Source organism: Choloepus didactylus (assembly GCF_015220235.1).
Source record: "Choloepus didactylus isolate mChoDid1 chromosome 25 unlocalized genomic scaffold, mChoDid1.pri SUPER_25_unloc1, whole genome shotgun sequence".
In the NCBI taxonomy this organism is placed as follows: Eukaryota; Metazoa; Chordata; class Mammalia; order Pilosa; family Megalonychidae; genus Choloepus; species Choloepus didactylus.
In genome coordinates, this window is record NW_023637606.1 from 2,548,889 (window position 1) to 2,565,834 (window position 16,946).

Sequence of the window (16,946 nt, forward strand, 5' to 3'; positions counted from 1 at the left end):
TGCATTTCTTAATGTCCCTGATGTTGAGCATCTCTTCATGTGTTTTTTGGCCATTTGTGTATCTTCTATGGAGAGATTTGAGTCCTTTGCCCATTTTTTAAATTGGGTAGTTTGTTTGTTGTTGAATTTTAAGAGTTCTTTTTTTCATCTTATATACAAATCCCTAATCATATATCACTTGCAAATACTTTCTCCCATTCTGTAGGTTGTCTTTTCACTTTCTTGACAAAAATGTCCTTTGATGCACAAACGTTTTTAATTTTGTGCAGTTCAATATTTCTGTTTTGTGTTGTGGCTCATGTTTGTGGTGTCATATCTAAGAATCCACTGCCAAATCCAACGTCACTATGATTTACCCCTTTGCTTTCGTCTAAGATTTATCCCCAGCTCTTAAGTTTAGATCATTGATCCATTTTGAGTTGATTTTTGTATCAGATTTCACTTCTTTTTACATGCACTCGTGTGTGTGTGTGTGTGTGTGTGTGTGTGTGTGTGTGTGTAGTTCTGTGCCATTTTATCACAGGTGTAGACTCATGTAACTACCACCACAATCAACATCCCCAAACTCACCAGTTTTGGTGGTCTTTTCCCTCCTTCCCATCTCATCCAGTCCATCCCTAAGGGCACCTGGAAAATTCAAGGTCCCGGGGCGGGGGGGGGTGGGGAGTGAAGGGATAGAGTCTTTGATGAACCAGCTCTGGATTTTTGAAAAAGAAAGCTGCTTTGAGATGTGCGGGGCAGGGGAGGATGATAATGTATCTCAGGTAAACTGAGGCCTCCCCAGTAAATTAGCCAAGGCTTTGGCGGGGTAGGGGTTAGAATCTGGGAGGTGGGGGATGTGGAGCAGTGGCCTAGAGCCCTGTTGAATCCCGAGAATAGAGAGGAGGGGCAAAGGGGTCCTCCTGGGAGAGGAGGTTTGTACAGATGGGAAGGGAGAGAAATGTGGGAGATGGTTAAACCCCTCTGGAGTCGGACAGAACTGAATTCCGGTTCCTTTGCTGCTATTTCCTATCTGAGTGGCCCTGCACGGGTGGCTTCGCCTTTCAGAGCTTCGGTTTCCTCACCTGTAAATTGGGGCCACACCTGTAAAGAGTTTAGCTCAGAGGTGAAGCTGGGCAGACATCGGTTGCCGTCCTGCCAGCTCTCAGGGATGGGTGGAGGGCTTCTGCGATCTGCACTCCACTCAGCCTCTCCGTCTCCCCCGCAGCTCAGAGCCCCACGGTGGCCGAGACGCTCCACCCTGCCTTTTCCGGAGTCCAGCAGTACACAGGTAAGGCCTGGCCCCACCCCGATTCTGGCCCCGCCCCAATTCTGGCCCCGCCCCCCAGTGCCAGCCCCTCCCCTGGCGTCCTTCCTTGCCTAGGAATGCCCCCATCCACTTCCGGGCTCTGGCCCCGCCCCTCGTGTGGGGCCCTCTCATCTGACTGCAGTCATCTAGCCACGCCTCCAACCGGTGGCCCCGCCCAGATTCAGGCCCCGCCCAGTCAGAACTCGCCCTGGCCCCATATCCTGCGTTCAACCCCAGGCCTTGTTCCTGGCCCACTCCTTTGCCACCAACTGCACCCCCTAAACTGGACCCATCCCTCAAAACCTCCCCTCGCCCTGGCCTCGCCCCCGACCCCTGGCCCCACCTATTCCAGGACACGCCTCTGACCCCACCCCTTATGTTTGCAGCGGGGAGCAGGTTTGCCACACCTTTGGCCCAGGCCCAACCCCAGCTCTTGACGCCGCCCTTGTCCCCCCTGTTCAGCATGTGGCCCTGCCCATCAGAGCCCTTCCTGGCCTTGCCCATCAAGTCCTGCCCCTTCTGTCCCGGCCAACCAAAGTCCTGGCCACGCCCATCTTCTAAAGCCACGCCACGCCCCACCCTCTGCTATGGCCCCGCCCCTAGCCTCCCTCCCTAAGATAGGTTTAGCCCTAGGCTCAGTGTGGCCCGCCTCCATCTCGGGTCAAGCCTTCTGCACCCGCACCCCCTCCCAGTTGTGATCGCGCCCACCCCCAGTCCTGGCCCCCACCCCCATCCCGCGTCCTGCTTTAGGCCCTGCCGTGGCCCCGCCTCTGCCATAGCTCCGCCCCCACAGGGTCCTGACTCCAATCCAACAGCCAGCCTTGGCCCCGCCCTAAGGCCCGCCCTCCGCTGTGGCCACGCCCCCATCACGCTCTCCTCCCCATGTCCAGCTTTGGCCCCGCCCCGCCCCGTGAAGCCCTGGTCCCGCCCCATCACGGTCCTTCTCCTCGAGGGCTGCCCTCGGCCCCGCCCCCGGCCTGGCCCCGCCCCATCACCGCCCTTCTCCTCGAGGCCTGCCCTCGGCCCCGCCCCCGGGCGTGGCCCCGCCCCGCGTCCCGCCCCCTGACGCCCGCCCCTCCTGTCTCGCTGGTCTCCGCAGCCATGTACCCCACCGCGGCCATCACGCCCATCGCGCACAGCGTGCCCCAGCCGCCGCCCCTCCTGCAGCAGCAGCAGCGAGAAGGTGAGGCGGCCGCGACCTCCCTGGGCGCCAGCCCCCTGCCCGCTGCCCCCACTCACCCGCTCGCCGGGGGCCGGGGGGCCCCCGAGTCTTTCTCCCCGGGCCTCAGTTTCCTCCTCCGGAAGCCTGGAGCCCCGCAGCCCCGTAGGTGGCGTCCCCTGTAGAGGCGGTGCTGCAGGTAGAACCGCTTAGCTCGCCGCCAGCCCCTTGCAGATCGGGGTGACTCTCCGGATTTTGGGGGGGTGGTGGTGATGAGGTATCTCGGGTAAACTGAGCTCTTCCCAGGAAAGCTAGGCTGTCAGGGAAGGAGCCAGGGTCAAAATCCACCCAGCCTTGGGACGTCATGAGTGAGCCACCTCCTGGCCCTGTGCCTCAGTTTCCTCACTTGCAACGTGGGCAGCCACCTCTGCCAGGAAACGCTGCAAAGGCCCATTTGCTTCCTGGGGAATCCATCCAGGGGAAGGGGGCTGGGGAGAGAAGGGGAGCCGGCAAAACCCAAGAGCTCACCTGTAGAGGGACATCTTGCCCACCTCCCCACCCGCTGACTGAGTTCTTTAAAGCTCTGCCTAAAGTCTCTCTGGCTCTCGGTCTCTGGACAGGGCAGCATTGTCAGGATGCAGGAGCTGAGATTCCGAGGTGAACCCTGATGGTTTCCTAGGGCTGCCTAGGATGTCCCGCACACCTGGGGGCCTTAAAACAACAGACACGCACCAGGCCACGCCCGCCCTCCGAAGGCTCTAGGGAGGTTCCTTCCTGGCTTCTGGGGCTGCCGGCAGTCCTTGATTCCCCTTAGCTTGTAGATGCATCACTTCGGTTTGTGCCTCCCCCAATTTCTGTCACCTGACCCTCTCCCGTCGTCCCTGTGTCAGTGTGTCCAAATCTCCCTTTTCGTATACGGACCAGTCACATTGGGTATAGGGCCCCCATAACCCAGGGTGACCTCATCTTAGCTAATCACACCTGCACAGGCCTTATTTGCAAATAAAGTCACATTCTGAGGTGCTAGGTGGACATGGATTTGGGGGTGGGGGGGTTGCTGTTCAATCCAGTACAGAGCCCTAGGCTGAGGGGGTACCCCCACCCCAGTTTCCCATCAGTGGTGAGGTATTGTGCCTGTGTTTGGACACTAAATGTACATGCACCAGCCCTGGGGGAGTCTGGATCTCTATTCCCCCACTCCCACCCCCAGAGTGGTGCTGGGGTGGGGGGGGCTTCAGAGAAGGCTCAGCTGCACAACTCTGGGATGGCTCAGGCCTCTGAGCCCACCCCACCCCAGCCCCTTCTCCCTCCACCTTCAACCTAGGCTCCATCGGTAAAAGCTCATTTAAAAGCTAATTTAAGCCCAGTTCTGGATCACAGCCTATACCTTCCCAATGAGGACCATGGTATGCAAAATGGCCAAAACACGCAGGAAAAATAGGGTTAGGGGCATAACACTCAAAAACTACAACAGCGACACATTTAAAAAAAAAAAAAAAGAAAAAAAAGAATCGAATAAAAATGGCAGCACAGTTTTCTGTGTGTTAAATGGTTACAAAGTGCACAGTTACTACAATAAATATGGTACTTTACCTTGGAAAGGACCTGAAGTTTGCACCAGGACGTGGGCTGGGCGTTGAAGGTTGCAATTTGTGTTACTGTGAAGAGTGGGAAGGAGGGTTGTTGCTGAAATTGGATAGAGTGTTGTCCCCCCAGTTGGGGGTGGGATATGTGTGGCCCCTAACACACTCCGCCCCCCAAGGGAGTTGGTAGATGTTTGAGGTGTGCGTGCCCATGTGTGTTTTGTGTTTTCCTATGAGGTTCGGTTCGGCTGGGTGTGGTTTTCACCCAGTGTTAGTTGGGCTGCAGTAGCACATAAACAAACACAAAATCCGCATTATACTCGAATTGTTCACTAAAATATCAGTCATGTTGGAACAGACTCAGATTTCAAAAGCACGCTTTGTGGCAGAACTGTAGTCTTCATCAGAAAGATAAAGGTAAAGCGTGGGCAAGGTTGTGGAATCTTGCTTTTGTATTTTCTGGGTATTTTCTGGAAATATCCATTGGTGGGGGGCAGATCTCTCTGGTTTGGGGGTTACCCTTATCTTCAGAAGTGTGGGAGAAGGTCATCTGTAGGTTTTGGATTAGCAGCAGGTTTGAGAACTCTTCATGGCTTTGGATAATCAAGGTTTTTAAATGCTATTATTATTTATAGTTTTTAGATTAGCCATGCATTGGGGATTATTTGGGGGTGGGGATGATTTTAAGGATTATCAGTGGTGGCTTTTTAAAAAATGGTTTCTGGTTGGTATATCGTATCATTTACAAATTATCTGTGGTTTCAGGATATCTGGGGTTTGGGACTGGGGGATTATCTTTTTTGATTTTGCTTAATTTTATTTTTGCATCATCTGAGTTTTGAAAATATGTGAGGTTAGGGGATTAGCCAGAGTTTCTGGGATATCTGGGGTCTGAGAACTGGGAATTATTTGTTTCATATTACTTGTGATCTTCCGACTTTTTAAATGAACTTTTCATTTTAGAACAGATTTGATTTCCATAATTATAAGTTTCTGTGTAAACCGCCCCCACCCCGTTCATCTGGTTTTTGTAAATTAGCTGGAGTTGGGTTTTCTCTGAGGTTTGGGAATTTTCCAGGGGGGAGTTGAATTGTGTGGGAATGGTGGATTATTTGGAGTCTGGAATTGGGGAATTTTCTGGGTTTGCAGGGCTAGGGATCATCTGAGTTTTATACATTAACTGGGGGTCATCTGGGGTTCGGGGATTTTCAGTGGTCTTGAGTGTCCAAATTTGGGATTATCGAGAGAGAGACCCACTTCCCCTCGTGCCCCCTATTTCCACACCCCTCCTGTCTGGGTGTCACCTGGCACCCCTCCCCTGGCAGCTGGAGACACCGGATGTGGGCTCCGGACCCGCGCCCCTCCCCCAGGGGGGGTCCACCTCCTCTCCTTGGGGGCTTTATGTCTTTCTCTCCCCCCACCTGCAGGTCCCGAAGGCTGTAACCTGTTTATCTACCACCTCCCCCAGGAGTTTGGAGACACGGAGCTGACGCAGATGTTCCTGCCCTTCGGCAATATCATCTCCTCCAAGGTGTTTATGGACCGAGCCACCAACCAGAGCAAGTGTTTCGGTGAGTTCCCGCTGTGGGTGCCCCCTCCCCAGCCGGCCCTGCCCGACCCGCCTCGCCCCAGAACAAGGGGGGGTGGCAGGGCATGGCCAGCCGTCGACAGATCCGGGTCCAAAGTGATCCCATTCATAATCGGAGTGAGCATTTATTGAGCGCCTACTGTGTGCGCTTATTTATTGAGCACCTACTATATATGTATACTGTATGTTGAGCTTTTGATGCACCATTTCTAAGACTCACTCCTCCCTTCCTTCCTTCATTCAACAAATAGACACGCATTGAGCACCTACTGTGTGCCAAGCATGGTTCTGGGCCCTGAGGGCACAGCAGGGAATGAAGCAGACAAAACCCCTGTCCACATGGAGGGGACATGCTGCAGTGTCCAATAGAACTTTCTCCGATGATGGAAATGTTCTACGTCCACCCTATCTTGGTGGTCACCAGTCACTTGGGGCTACTTATGTGACAGTGGAACTGAGTTTTTAATTTCATTTAAGTTTAATTTATTCAAATGGAAATAGCTACCCGTGGCCGGTGGTTACCATATCGTATTAGTGAGCACAGGTCTGGGGGAGAAGGTGGAAATAAACAAATGGAGGGTATGTCAGGGAGGTGTAAATGATGTGGAGAAAAATAGAGCCGGTGAGAAAATAGAGACCAGTAAGGTTGGGGTGGGGGGTTTAGTAGGGATGGTTAGGGAGGGCTTCTCGGAGGAGGTAATGTTTGAGCTGAAGCTTGGAGGATGAGGAGGCAGCCATGGGGAAATCTGGGGGGAGGGGGTTTCAGGCAGAGGCATAGCCTGTGCAAAGGCCCTGAGGCAGGACTGGGCTTTGAGTATTAAAGGAAGAGTGAGGAGGCCTGCATGGCTGGAGGGGAGGGCAGGGAGGGGATGGGGGCAGCTTGTGCAAGCCCTTGTGGGCCCCGGGGAGGACTTCCTCGTCTCTAGAGACAGAGGAAATTAAGGCTCAGAGAGGGGCAGCAACTTTTCCAGGTTCACACAGCAGGAAAAAGGCAGAACCTGGGTTAGATCCAGTCTGTTTGATTCCAAAACCTGGACTCTCAAACCCACATCGTCCTGTCCAAAGGGTCAACTTTTGTCTATTTATTAAGCGCCTACTGGGTGCACTCAATATCTAATCCCGAAAGGGTAGAATCGTCCCAATTTACTGAGGGAGGGAAGAAAGGAGGGCACAGAATGATCAAGCTACTAGCTCAAGGTCACACAGCATCCAAGTTCCATCCCACATCCAGGGGGAAGAAGGAAGTTTGAGGAGGAAAACCCACCCAGTCCCCTTCAACAGCATGATTTTGCCTTCTCTGAGCCTCAGTTTCCTCATCTGTATAGTGAGTGGATTGGAAGAGATAATAGATATGAAAACATCAACACCCACCCCCCCAGCTTCAAACTACCCCCCCCGGGCCCCTCCCATCCCTGGTCCCACCATCTCTGTCCTTTGCCTCCCACCGGAGCCTTTAATACACACCTGCATATATGCTGGCTCCAAACACCTGCTGAGCGCCCCCTCCCCTGGAGAGACAAAATCCCAGATGGACAAAGGTCTTAGGGAAGGCTAAGGGTTGGCTGGGCCTCGAAGGGCCTCAGAGGGACAGGTTCCCTTGGGGGAAGGAGGGAGGACACAGTGCCACATGAGAAGTCTCAGCAGACAGCTCAGGTGAGGAGTGAGCACCCCGTCCCCAGAGGCATGCAAATCCAGAGGTATCAGAACAAGGCCAGGACTGCCTCCCTGGGCCTGTCTGTGCCAGTGCACACACCCCAGGACCCCATGAGCCGGAAACCAGGGCTGCAGACACTGGAGACGGCCGAGGATGTCCGCGTGGCCCACCACGGTGGCGTCCCCCCACCCCGGTCTCCGCAGGCTTCGTGAGCTTTGACAACCCGGGCAGCGCGCAGACCGCCATCCAGGCCATGAACGGCTTTCAGATCGGCATGAAGAGACTCAAAGTGCAGCTGAAGCGGCCCAAAGACCCCGGACACCCCTACTGACCGCGCCCACCGCCGCCCTGAGGCTGCGGGTCTGGCCCAGGTGAGCCGCCAGGCGGCCCCACCCCACCCCCAAATCCCACCCCCCCTCCACCCCCAGCCCTGGTCTTCTTTGCTCCCCCTCCTCATTCCTCAAACCCTCCCCTGTGCCCAGCCCCAGGCGGGGCGATGCTGCAAGAGGCTTCAAAAAGCCTCCCGTGGGGGGTTGGCAGGGACAAGAGCTGGGCAAAGATGCCCCCAGACCCCTTATAGTTAGGGCCGGGGCAGAGGGTGGGCCTGGAGCACGGGCAGCCAAGCTGGTTAGGGAATCCTTCCTGGAAGGGGCTTTGAAGGATGAATAGGAGTTCGCCGGAGAGGCCAGGTTTGGTGTGGGGTGGTGATGAAGTGAGGGAGGGGCTTCTGTTCGACAAGTCAGTTCTCCCTGCTGAAAAGCACCCACCCCCACCCCCAGACCCTGACCCTGGAGGTTGCACCCCAAATGCCCAGCTCGTCATGAAACCGGGACTGAAAAATAGGAGATGGGGACAGTGCCACCCCTCTCTCCATCCCTGCCAAGGCCTGGGGGACTCTGGTAGCTCCCCCTGGTAGCTCCTTATTGGTATCCATTTGTGCCCAATGGATCGATGGATAAATGTATCGTATGCCCCGCGTGCAAAAAACAAACCCAAGAAAGAAACAAAAAACCCCAAAGTGTGTTTTGCCACCAAGGCCACCAACTTAACAACTCCATCACCGAGGAAGGAACACTGAGCTTAAAGGGCCAACGCCGAAACTTTAGAGTTGACCCTCAAGCCTTGACTGGCCTCATCTGTAAAATGGGCTCACAACAAACATTCCCCTCTCCAGAGGCCGCCGGAAGGATCTAACCAGGAGCCCAAGTGGGAGCCGGTCACCCAAAAAGCTCTCAATAACTCGTTCTGATTTTTTTTTTTTATCATCATCGTCATCACCCAATATCCTCCTCTCCTGGGGTTTGGCACGAAGTGGGTGCCCAGTTAGAGGCCGCTGGTACTTTTCAGGCCACACCGGGTCAACCTTCAGAGACACGAGCGTTTTTCATTGCATGATTCGTGCATCCTGAGAATGCACCTATGGACTCTCCCCCAAATGGAAGCAAAAACGAGAGCCACCGCTTTGCAGTCTGCACACTTTTGACGCTCAACCAGCAAATCCTTACTGAGCATCTACGGTGTTGGGCCAGGGATGGGTCCCTGTGTCTGGGGACGCCGTGGAAAATCAACGGAGCCAGGGAGAAATTGTTGCACCTTCCTGGAGCTCAAACTGCAGGGGAGGGAAGACAGAAAACTAGCATCGGTGTTTGTCCCCTGTTTTCTAGAGGAGCAAACAGGGTCAGCAACTTAAGTCACTCGAAGCCAGGTGTGTCGGCCTCCAAACCTGGGACCCTGTTCTTTCTGAAAAGATGGGGGGCTCGTGGCTTCCCAGACCCCGGCCCGGCTGGGGCAGGGGTGGGCAGGGATGGGGTGGCCTCTGCCTGAGCACCCCGCCATCCCTGCTCCCCTAATGCCCTTCCCTTCTCTACCAGGGTTTCCCGCTTCCAACCGATCCAGGAATTTTCCATAAATTTCATCCGTGTTTGGACACCAGCCCTTCCCCCACTTTCCCCTTGCCCCCCACCCCAAAATGCAAAACAGTACCGAAGTCCACCTCAAGTGGGAAGTGGGCTATGTGAGCTGCCCTGTTGAGGGGTAGGTGGGGGGCTGAGGGGTTCACCACCATCACCCCCCTCCCAACCTTGGCAGCCCCCCAACAAAACGCCACTTTTCCTATATATATATATGCATATATATATAGAGCTATATACAGTATATATATTTTTTGAGTATGAATCATGGGACCAAACTTTTCCGACTTCCTTCCATCCGAGAGGGGGTGACCCTGGGCTGCTCACATGGTGGGGACATAGGAGAGGCTGCGACCCCAGCCCGGTGCCCTCCCCCCATACCCCCACCCCACTTCCCTGTTGGCACGTCGAACCAGGGCTCTGGAGAAGCCCGGAAAATCCAAATACGATATACCTCCAGGACTTCAGCCCCTGCCACCGACGACCCACGCGAGCCGTGGGACTCGGCCAGCTTGCGTGTTCCCCATCCCAGCTGCAGCTTCCAGAACCTTCTCTACCCCCCACGGCCATACCTTCCCCCGGATGGATGTAGGCACAAAACATTTAAAAAGACCCTCTGGCTTCCCCCAGCCCATCTCCAGCCCACCCGCCTCCCCGTCATAGCCTTACTTGTGTGACCAGTAGCCCTTAGCTTTGCGTCGGGGGCAGACAGGATTGGGGGGCAGCCCCCCCACCCCCGGCCCTCACTGCCCCTCACCAAGGGCAGACGTCATCTTCCCTGCCTTGGAATCACCAGCCTCGAATTTAAGGTCTGATGACCAGAATCGCCAAGCGTGTTGGGCGAACCCAACCTGTACTGGCTGAACCCCATTTTCAGAGACAGTAAACCTCGATACCTCTTCAGATATTATTATTATTATTATTTTTTTTTTTTTTTGGTCTTTCTGAGCAGGAACAAAGAAGAAAACAGAAGGACAAAAAAAGGGAAAAAAAGTTCAAATGACAATGGATGTTTGTTTCCTAGTTGGGGGGAGGGAGTGTATTTGTGGGGTGCCGCTGTCTGCCCAAACTGTGGTAACCCGCCTCGAAGCACAGAGTCAAGTTCTTTTGATGTCCCCGTCGGGCCTCTTTGCCAAAGGAGGCGCCAGATGATTTAATAAGCTCAAAAAGAAAAAAAAAAAAAATTTAAACACACACACAAACACACAAAAAAAACAAAAACAGCAGTCCCTTTTGTTTCTGCCAAAATGTGTTGACTGACCCGTAAAAAAAAAAAAAAAAATATGAAAAAAGAAAAAAAAAGGAAAAAGAAAAAAAAAATTCTTCCAACCAACTCGTTTCGATATTCCAGAGTTTGATAATTGTTCCAAGACACTCCTATTTGCGTGCGTGGGTCCGTAAGTCTGCGTGCGTGCATGTGCCAAGGGGCTCCGTTTAGCCCCCCATCTGGTCCACTCGAGAGCGTGTGCTGCTATGGAATTTGGAGTTTTTCTGGTCCATGTTTACTGGCTGTAAATATCATTTTTATACTCCACGTCGAAAACCTGCGTGATTTGTACAATGTACTTTATTTCTGCTACGAGTCAATTTCATGACGTTTCAACTTGCAAACCGGATTTCAGACACACGCACTCACACAAACACACACGAGAAAGAAGAAAAAAAAAAAGAAGAAGAGGACTTGGAGGGAACGTGGGGGTTGACTTGGTTTGAATTTCGTGTCCAGGAAGATTTCCTGGGACCGGAGAAATTCTTGTCACTGTTGTGTGCTTCTCGCTGTTGTGAGAAGTATCTTAATGTCCAAAATGCCTCTCTTTGGTCTGAAGACACCGAAAGTTTATTTAATAAAAGTTTTACTTGCTAAAGGACTGACTCCCCCCGACACGCCCCTTATTTTTCTCGCTGGTGTTGATAAAAGCTTTTGCCCATCGCATCTGCCCCCCCTGGATGCCGGGGCTAGAGATAAATCCAGGTTTGGGGTTTGGGGGGGGGGGTGTAGGAGATATTCCGAAGACAAATCTCTGAAATTCCAGTATCTGGGATTCTATCGGATGAATCTGGAAGTTGAAGAAATGTATTGTTCTTTCTCAAAAAGAGCAGGAGCATGTATTTGTTTATTCTCTCGCGCATTCATTCAACAAACATTTATTGAGCACTTACTATGTGCCCAAACCCAGGGCTCAGCAATGACCAACGAAGAAGGCTGTGGCCTCCACCCTCCCAGGCGCAGCCCAGTGGGGAAAAGAGACACCATACCATGAATTAAGCAACTAATTTTCTATTGAGGTCAAACTCACATAACATACAACTTTGCATTTTAGCCACTTTAAAGCCTACGAATCAAGGGTGAATAGTACATTCACAAGGTTGTGCAGCCATCACTGCTATAAAGTTCCAGAACATTTCCATAACCCCAAAAGGAAACCGCTTACCCATTATTAGCAGTCACTCCCCATTGCCCCCTCACCCAGCCCCTGGAAATCACAGACCCACTTTCTTTGTGGGTTTTTCTCTTCTGGGCATCTCCTACGGATGGAATCATGCAGTAGCTTTTTTTTTTTTCATCTGGCTTATTTCACTGAGCAGGATGTCTTCAAAATTCCTCTGTGTTGTATCCTGTCTCAGAATTTCTTTCCTTTTGATGGCTGAATAATATTCCACTGTGTGCACATACCACAGTTGTTTATCCATGCATTCGTTGACAGGCATTTGGATGGTTTCCACTTTTTGGGCAATTGTGAATTACGCTGCAAGGAACATTCATGGGTAAGTTGTCTGATCAGCAGTTTTCGGTTCTCTTGGGTCTATACCTGGGAGTGGAATTGCTGGGTCATATGGTGTTTCTATGTTTTAACTTTTTGAGGAACCGCCAAACTGTTTTTCATGATGACTGCGCCGTTTTTCATTCCCACCAGCAACACATGAGGGTTCCAGTTTCTCTGCAAACCTCACCTGCACCTGCTACACAATTACTTTCTAATTGGAATTTTGAGAGGGGAATTCCTCAATTGGAGCTGAGCCAGCCAGGGAGATTGCTCCTCTAGGAGGTGAGAGGCAAAGATGAGTAGGGGGCTTGGAATGCTTTATTCCAGGCAGCAGGGCTAGCTCGTGCAAAAGAGTATCCTCGGTGAGCAGAAGGGAGGAGAGGATTCCTGTGGGGCTGGGGTGCTGAGAGGGGGAGGGGGTGGGACACTGAACTGCAGGGGAGGAGGTTGAGGAGCGAATAGGTGGGGCAACCACACCCAAGCCAAGGCTTTCTAAATTGATGGGAAAGACGCCGATCACTCTATTAAATGAGCTACTTAATATCTTGCCAGTTGCTTTGGCAAGCAGGAGACGAGGTGATTTGACCCTGACGTCAGCAACTCAGCCCATTTTACAGGTTAGGAGAATGAGGCTCAGAGATGTGAATCATTCTGCTCAAAAGCCCGCAGAAAGAACAAGGCAGAGCTGGGGAGGGAGCTGGCAGGGTGCCTCCGAACCTGCCTGGAAGGGTTTTCTGGGGGAAGGAATGGCATGGCAAAGGCTCAGAGGCTGGAGACGTGGTGGTGGTGGTGGTGGTTGAGGGACAATTGGCTCGGACAGCAGCACCGCGCAAAGAAGAGTTTGCCGAGCTCAAGAGGGGCTGGATTACAGAGTTCCTTTTGTTACAAAGCACATAATGTATGCTGGACCCAGGCCACAGTTCCCAGGAAAGAAGGATGAACAAACACGTTAAAAGTACCCCATCTTCAAAAGAAAATGTAATTTCAGAGCTTGCTAAAGGCTGTAATCACAGTGAAATTAAGCAAACCTGAGGCATTATCTTAAGGGCGTAGGGAGCCATAGAAAGTTTTTGAGCATGGAAGGAGCATGATCAGATTCACGTGTTACAATGGGCACCCTCCATCCTGCTGTTGGGGCGTAAATTGGCCTGCCATAAATTGGAGGATAATTTGGCACGATAATATTTGTACCAAGCACTTATTGAGCACTTACTGTTTGCCCAACTTTTATGTCAAGCTGGTAATTGCCAAACATGGTTGCCACTACCCACATGTGGCCACTTTAAATTTAAATTCCTTTAAATAAAATTATAAATCCAGTTCCTCGGTTGCACTAGCCACATTTCAAGGACTCAGTAGCCACATGTGGCTAGAAGTAACCATGTTTGAGAACACAGATAGAGACAATGTCCATCCCTGCAGAAAGTTCTTTCATACAGCACTAGTCTAAGTGCTTTACACGACTTAACTCACCTTGCCACAACCCCATAAGGCATGTCCTGTTAATAGCCACATTTTGCAAGTTGGCCCAGAGAGGTTAAGCAACCCACCTGAGGCTGCACAGCAGAATTTGAACGCAGGCTGTGTGGCTGGTTTCTTCACTACTGTGCTATACTGCTTTCCTGTGCTATGTAGGGGCTAAAATGCAAATATATTAGATTGTAATTCAAGTTGTTATTTGTAATAGTCCAATTTAAATCTTTAAATGTAACTCAGAGTTACTAAACCTTTAGAATGTGCATCCTTGTGATCCAGCAGTTCTGCTTCTGAGTGTCTGCATGCAAAGTAAGAGGAGTTCCAGGGGAGATGGGCTAAGTGATACTCAGGGGTGTATTGGTTAGCTATTGCTGCGTAACAAATAATCCCCCAAACTTTGCAGCTTAAAGCAACAAGTATTTACTATCTCATGCATAGTTTTTTTTTTGGGGGGGTCAGGAATGCAGGAATGACTTCGCTGGGTGGTTCCGGCTCAGGATCTCTTTGGAAGTTGCCGTCCACGTCCACGGTGACTGTCATTTGGCTGTTGTCTGGAGGCCTTGGTTCCTGGCCATGGCAGGGAGGGGGTGCCGGAGGGCTGCTCTTGATAGGGCAGCTGGCTTCCCCCACGGCGAGTGTGATCCCAGATAGGAGACCCCACCTGGTCCCCATGTCACACGTCAGCAGTTCTGCGTTATCCACCTGGCCGGGGCCAAGTCACTGAGTCCAGCCCGTACTCAGCGGGGGGAGTTCCGCAGGGCCTGGACCCCAGGGGGGTGGTGTGTGTCCTTGGGGCCATCTCAGAGAGGGGCTGCCACCAGGGACAAGCCTGCTGGGGTACACTAGCAGAAATGAATGGAAAGATTGGGAAGATGATCGCTGCTTTGGCTTGGGGGGAAAATTAATGGAATGATCTCCAGGTCACTTGGTAAGATGAGAACAATCAAAGTATGGAAAGATACATCCAGTGGAAAACAATCCACATTTTAAAAAAAGAAAGGATACTAAAACAGGGGACAGGTATATGAATGTCAGAACATGGAAAAAGGGGTAGACATGTATTCCCCAACAATACGAAAGGGGTGGCTCTGGGGACGCCAGGAGAAAGAAGAGAAGAGCTTTCTCTGCAGTCTTTACAAGGTGAATATATTCAGGTATTGTTTATGAAATTAAGAATTCATTTTTGAATGCATTTTTTTTTTTTAAAGAAGAAAGCATGGAAATGGCAGGTGTCTCAGCTTCCTCCGGCTGCCGAAGCAAAATACGACAACTTGGTGACTTAAAGCCACGGAACTTGATTGTCTCCAGTTCTGGAAGCCGGAAGTCCAAAGCCAAGGGGTCTGGGGGGGCCACGTACCCTCCAAGACCTGCAGGGAGTCACCATCCTGACCCCTCCCAGCCTCTGGTGGCTCCCAGGGAACCCTGGGTTGTGGCTGCACCCCTCCCCTCCATGCTTCCATCTTCAGTTGGCTGTCCCCCCCAAATAAGGTCACATTCACAAGTGCCAGGGTTAGGACTTCAACATCTGTTTTTGGGGTACACACTTTGACCCACAGCAGCAGGTGTGGGAGGTACCTACGTTTAATATATCTGCTCCTTAAAACTCCGGGTAGATTCTGTCCCCCTACCCCCAAGGGCCATGGTCACATGACAACCCCCCCGCCACTGACCAAGCACCTTCTATGAGCTTCTTTTATCATCTCATTCTATTGTCACCGAAACCCAACCTGCTGGGTTTCTATCATTGATCCCACTTCACAGAAGAAGAGACTGAGGGTCAGAGTGATGGAGGGATGAACCGAAGGCCACATGGTTGTGTGTGGTGGGGTCAGAATTTGAACCATGCCCCATTACACCCTCCCACGGCACCCTTCATGTCTCATTACTGGACTTAACATAATTTCAGGTCCCTACTTATTTATTCGACCGACTTATCAAATGTGAGCTTCATGAGGTGGTGAGTTTGTCTGGTACAGGGTGGGTGCTCAATAAATGTGTGTTGAATGAATGAATGAATGAATGATGTTATCCCTATTTATGATCCCCAGGCTAAAAAGGGTGCCACCCTCCTAAAGTGTGCCTCCAGCTTGTATCTAGAAGCTTCCAAGTTCTGGCCAAACTGGGGACCAAAGCAGAGCTGCTGGAGAGAAAAAGCTACTGTGGGGTCTGGAGCCCCATGAGAAAGGAGACCACATAGATTTTAGTCACCTCTATGTCCCTGGCATCCAACTTGGGGACCGATACACAGTGGGTGCTCAATAAATATTTGTAAAATGAATGAATACATAAGGCTAGTGGTGTTAAAACCCTTACACCATGAACTCAGCACTGTGTCAGCACCTATTGGGGGCTCCAAGGGGATCAGAACCACTCCCTGACCCTGGGGTGGGGGAAGTGTGTATGTACCTCGTGTTACCCTGTCAAGCATAAGGGACTTCCTTGAACAAAACACCTCTCCTCTCTGACCCTCAGTCTCTTCATCTGAAAGATGGGTCTCAGAGTTCAGTTCTGCCCGGCACGTGATAAGTTCCTATGACACTTTTGTTGTGATTAAATGTGAAAGCAATTTGTTACAAAGCAACACTGACACATCGGGAAAAACCTCATCAACTATAACATCCAAAACTTCAAAGCACACAAATAAATTCCAAACCCTGGAGAAAAGAAGATCATTTTAATGACTGACTTAAAGACAATCCAGACAAGTGGCGAGCTGGACGGTGCTCATGCAGAGAGTTGGGGGCTAAAATCACTTTTGTAAAGGCTCGATTCTCTTCCAAATGAATCTTGAACTTCAGTCCAGGGCTGGTTCAGATCCTCTCAACGTTTTGCACAGAACTGGACTAACGGATTCTCAAATTCACGCGGGTGATTGGATTTTAAGGGACGCAAGATTAGAATGTGCTCAAAAGAAGGATTCGTTTTATTGAGCATATAGTATAAGGGGAATTTGGGTGGGTGGGTGCAGAGCTTGCACATGTATGTAACATCTCTGCCTTGCTACCCCAAATGAAATGCCAACATACATTACAAAGCCACAGTATCTAAACCAGCAGACAGCGAGTGCCTGCCCATGCTTTATTTATTTTTTCTATTCCCCAGAAGCCAGCACATAGGAGCTGCCTACTGAATGTAAACACTGGGCAGTAGTGCATGGTGGTTAAATCTGGAGCCAGACTCCAGGAATTTGACTCAGGATTCTTCCACTTATCAGCTACGTGGCCTTAGATGCCTGGCTGAATCTCTTTGCCTCTCATTTCCCTCCTCCGGAAAATGAGAGCAACTTTACACACTTTGCAGGATTGTTGCGCGGATGAATAAGTTAATATTTATAAAGTCGTTGGAACACGAGACTAACCCAGAACAAGCCCTATGGTAGAAGTGTTCCAATAAATCCCTTTGAAAATTTACTTTCTGGCGCCTTCTCCCCGGGCCACCACCAGGGGTCAGCAGAGACCCACGCCTGCGTTCAATACCGGCGCCTTGGCTTGAAATGCCGCGCGCAATTACTGAGCGCTGACTG

General features: G+C 51.4%; 1 protein-coding gene across 10 annotated transcripts in view; it reads left to right on the top strand.

Annotated features, from left to right (window-relative positions):
• The window catches only part of CELF5 (CUGBP Elav-like family member 5), a 53,234-nt gene extending 37,227 nt beyond the window's left edge, over window positions 1–16,007 (top strand). For 6 of the 10 annotated variants that reach the window (XM_037824137.1, XM_037824133.1, XM_037824134.1 and 3 more), the window contains exons 9-13: window positions 1,208–1,270; window positions 2,388–2,471; window positions 5,458–5,601; window positions 7,476–7,643; window positions 8,447–11,047. In XM_037824137.1, the coding sequence (XP_037680065.1) occupies window positions 1,208–1,270; window positions 2,388–2,471; window positions 5,458–5,601; window positions 7,476–7,603 (419 nt within the window). In that variant the 3' untranslated portion in view covers window positions 7,604–7,643; window positions 8,447–11,047. Of the gene's footprint in view, window positions 1–1,207; window positions 1,271–2,387; window positions 2,472–5,457; window positions 5,602–7,475; window positions 7,644–8,446; window positions 11,048–11,887; window positions 11,949–14,631 lie in introns of those variants that run through there. The other 4 variants (XR_005214962.1, XR_005214961.1, XM_037824131.1 and 1 more) reach the window with 4 other exon arrangements.
• Window positions 16,008–16,946: the final 939 nt, after the last annotated feature.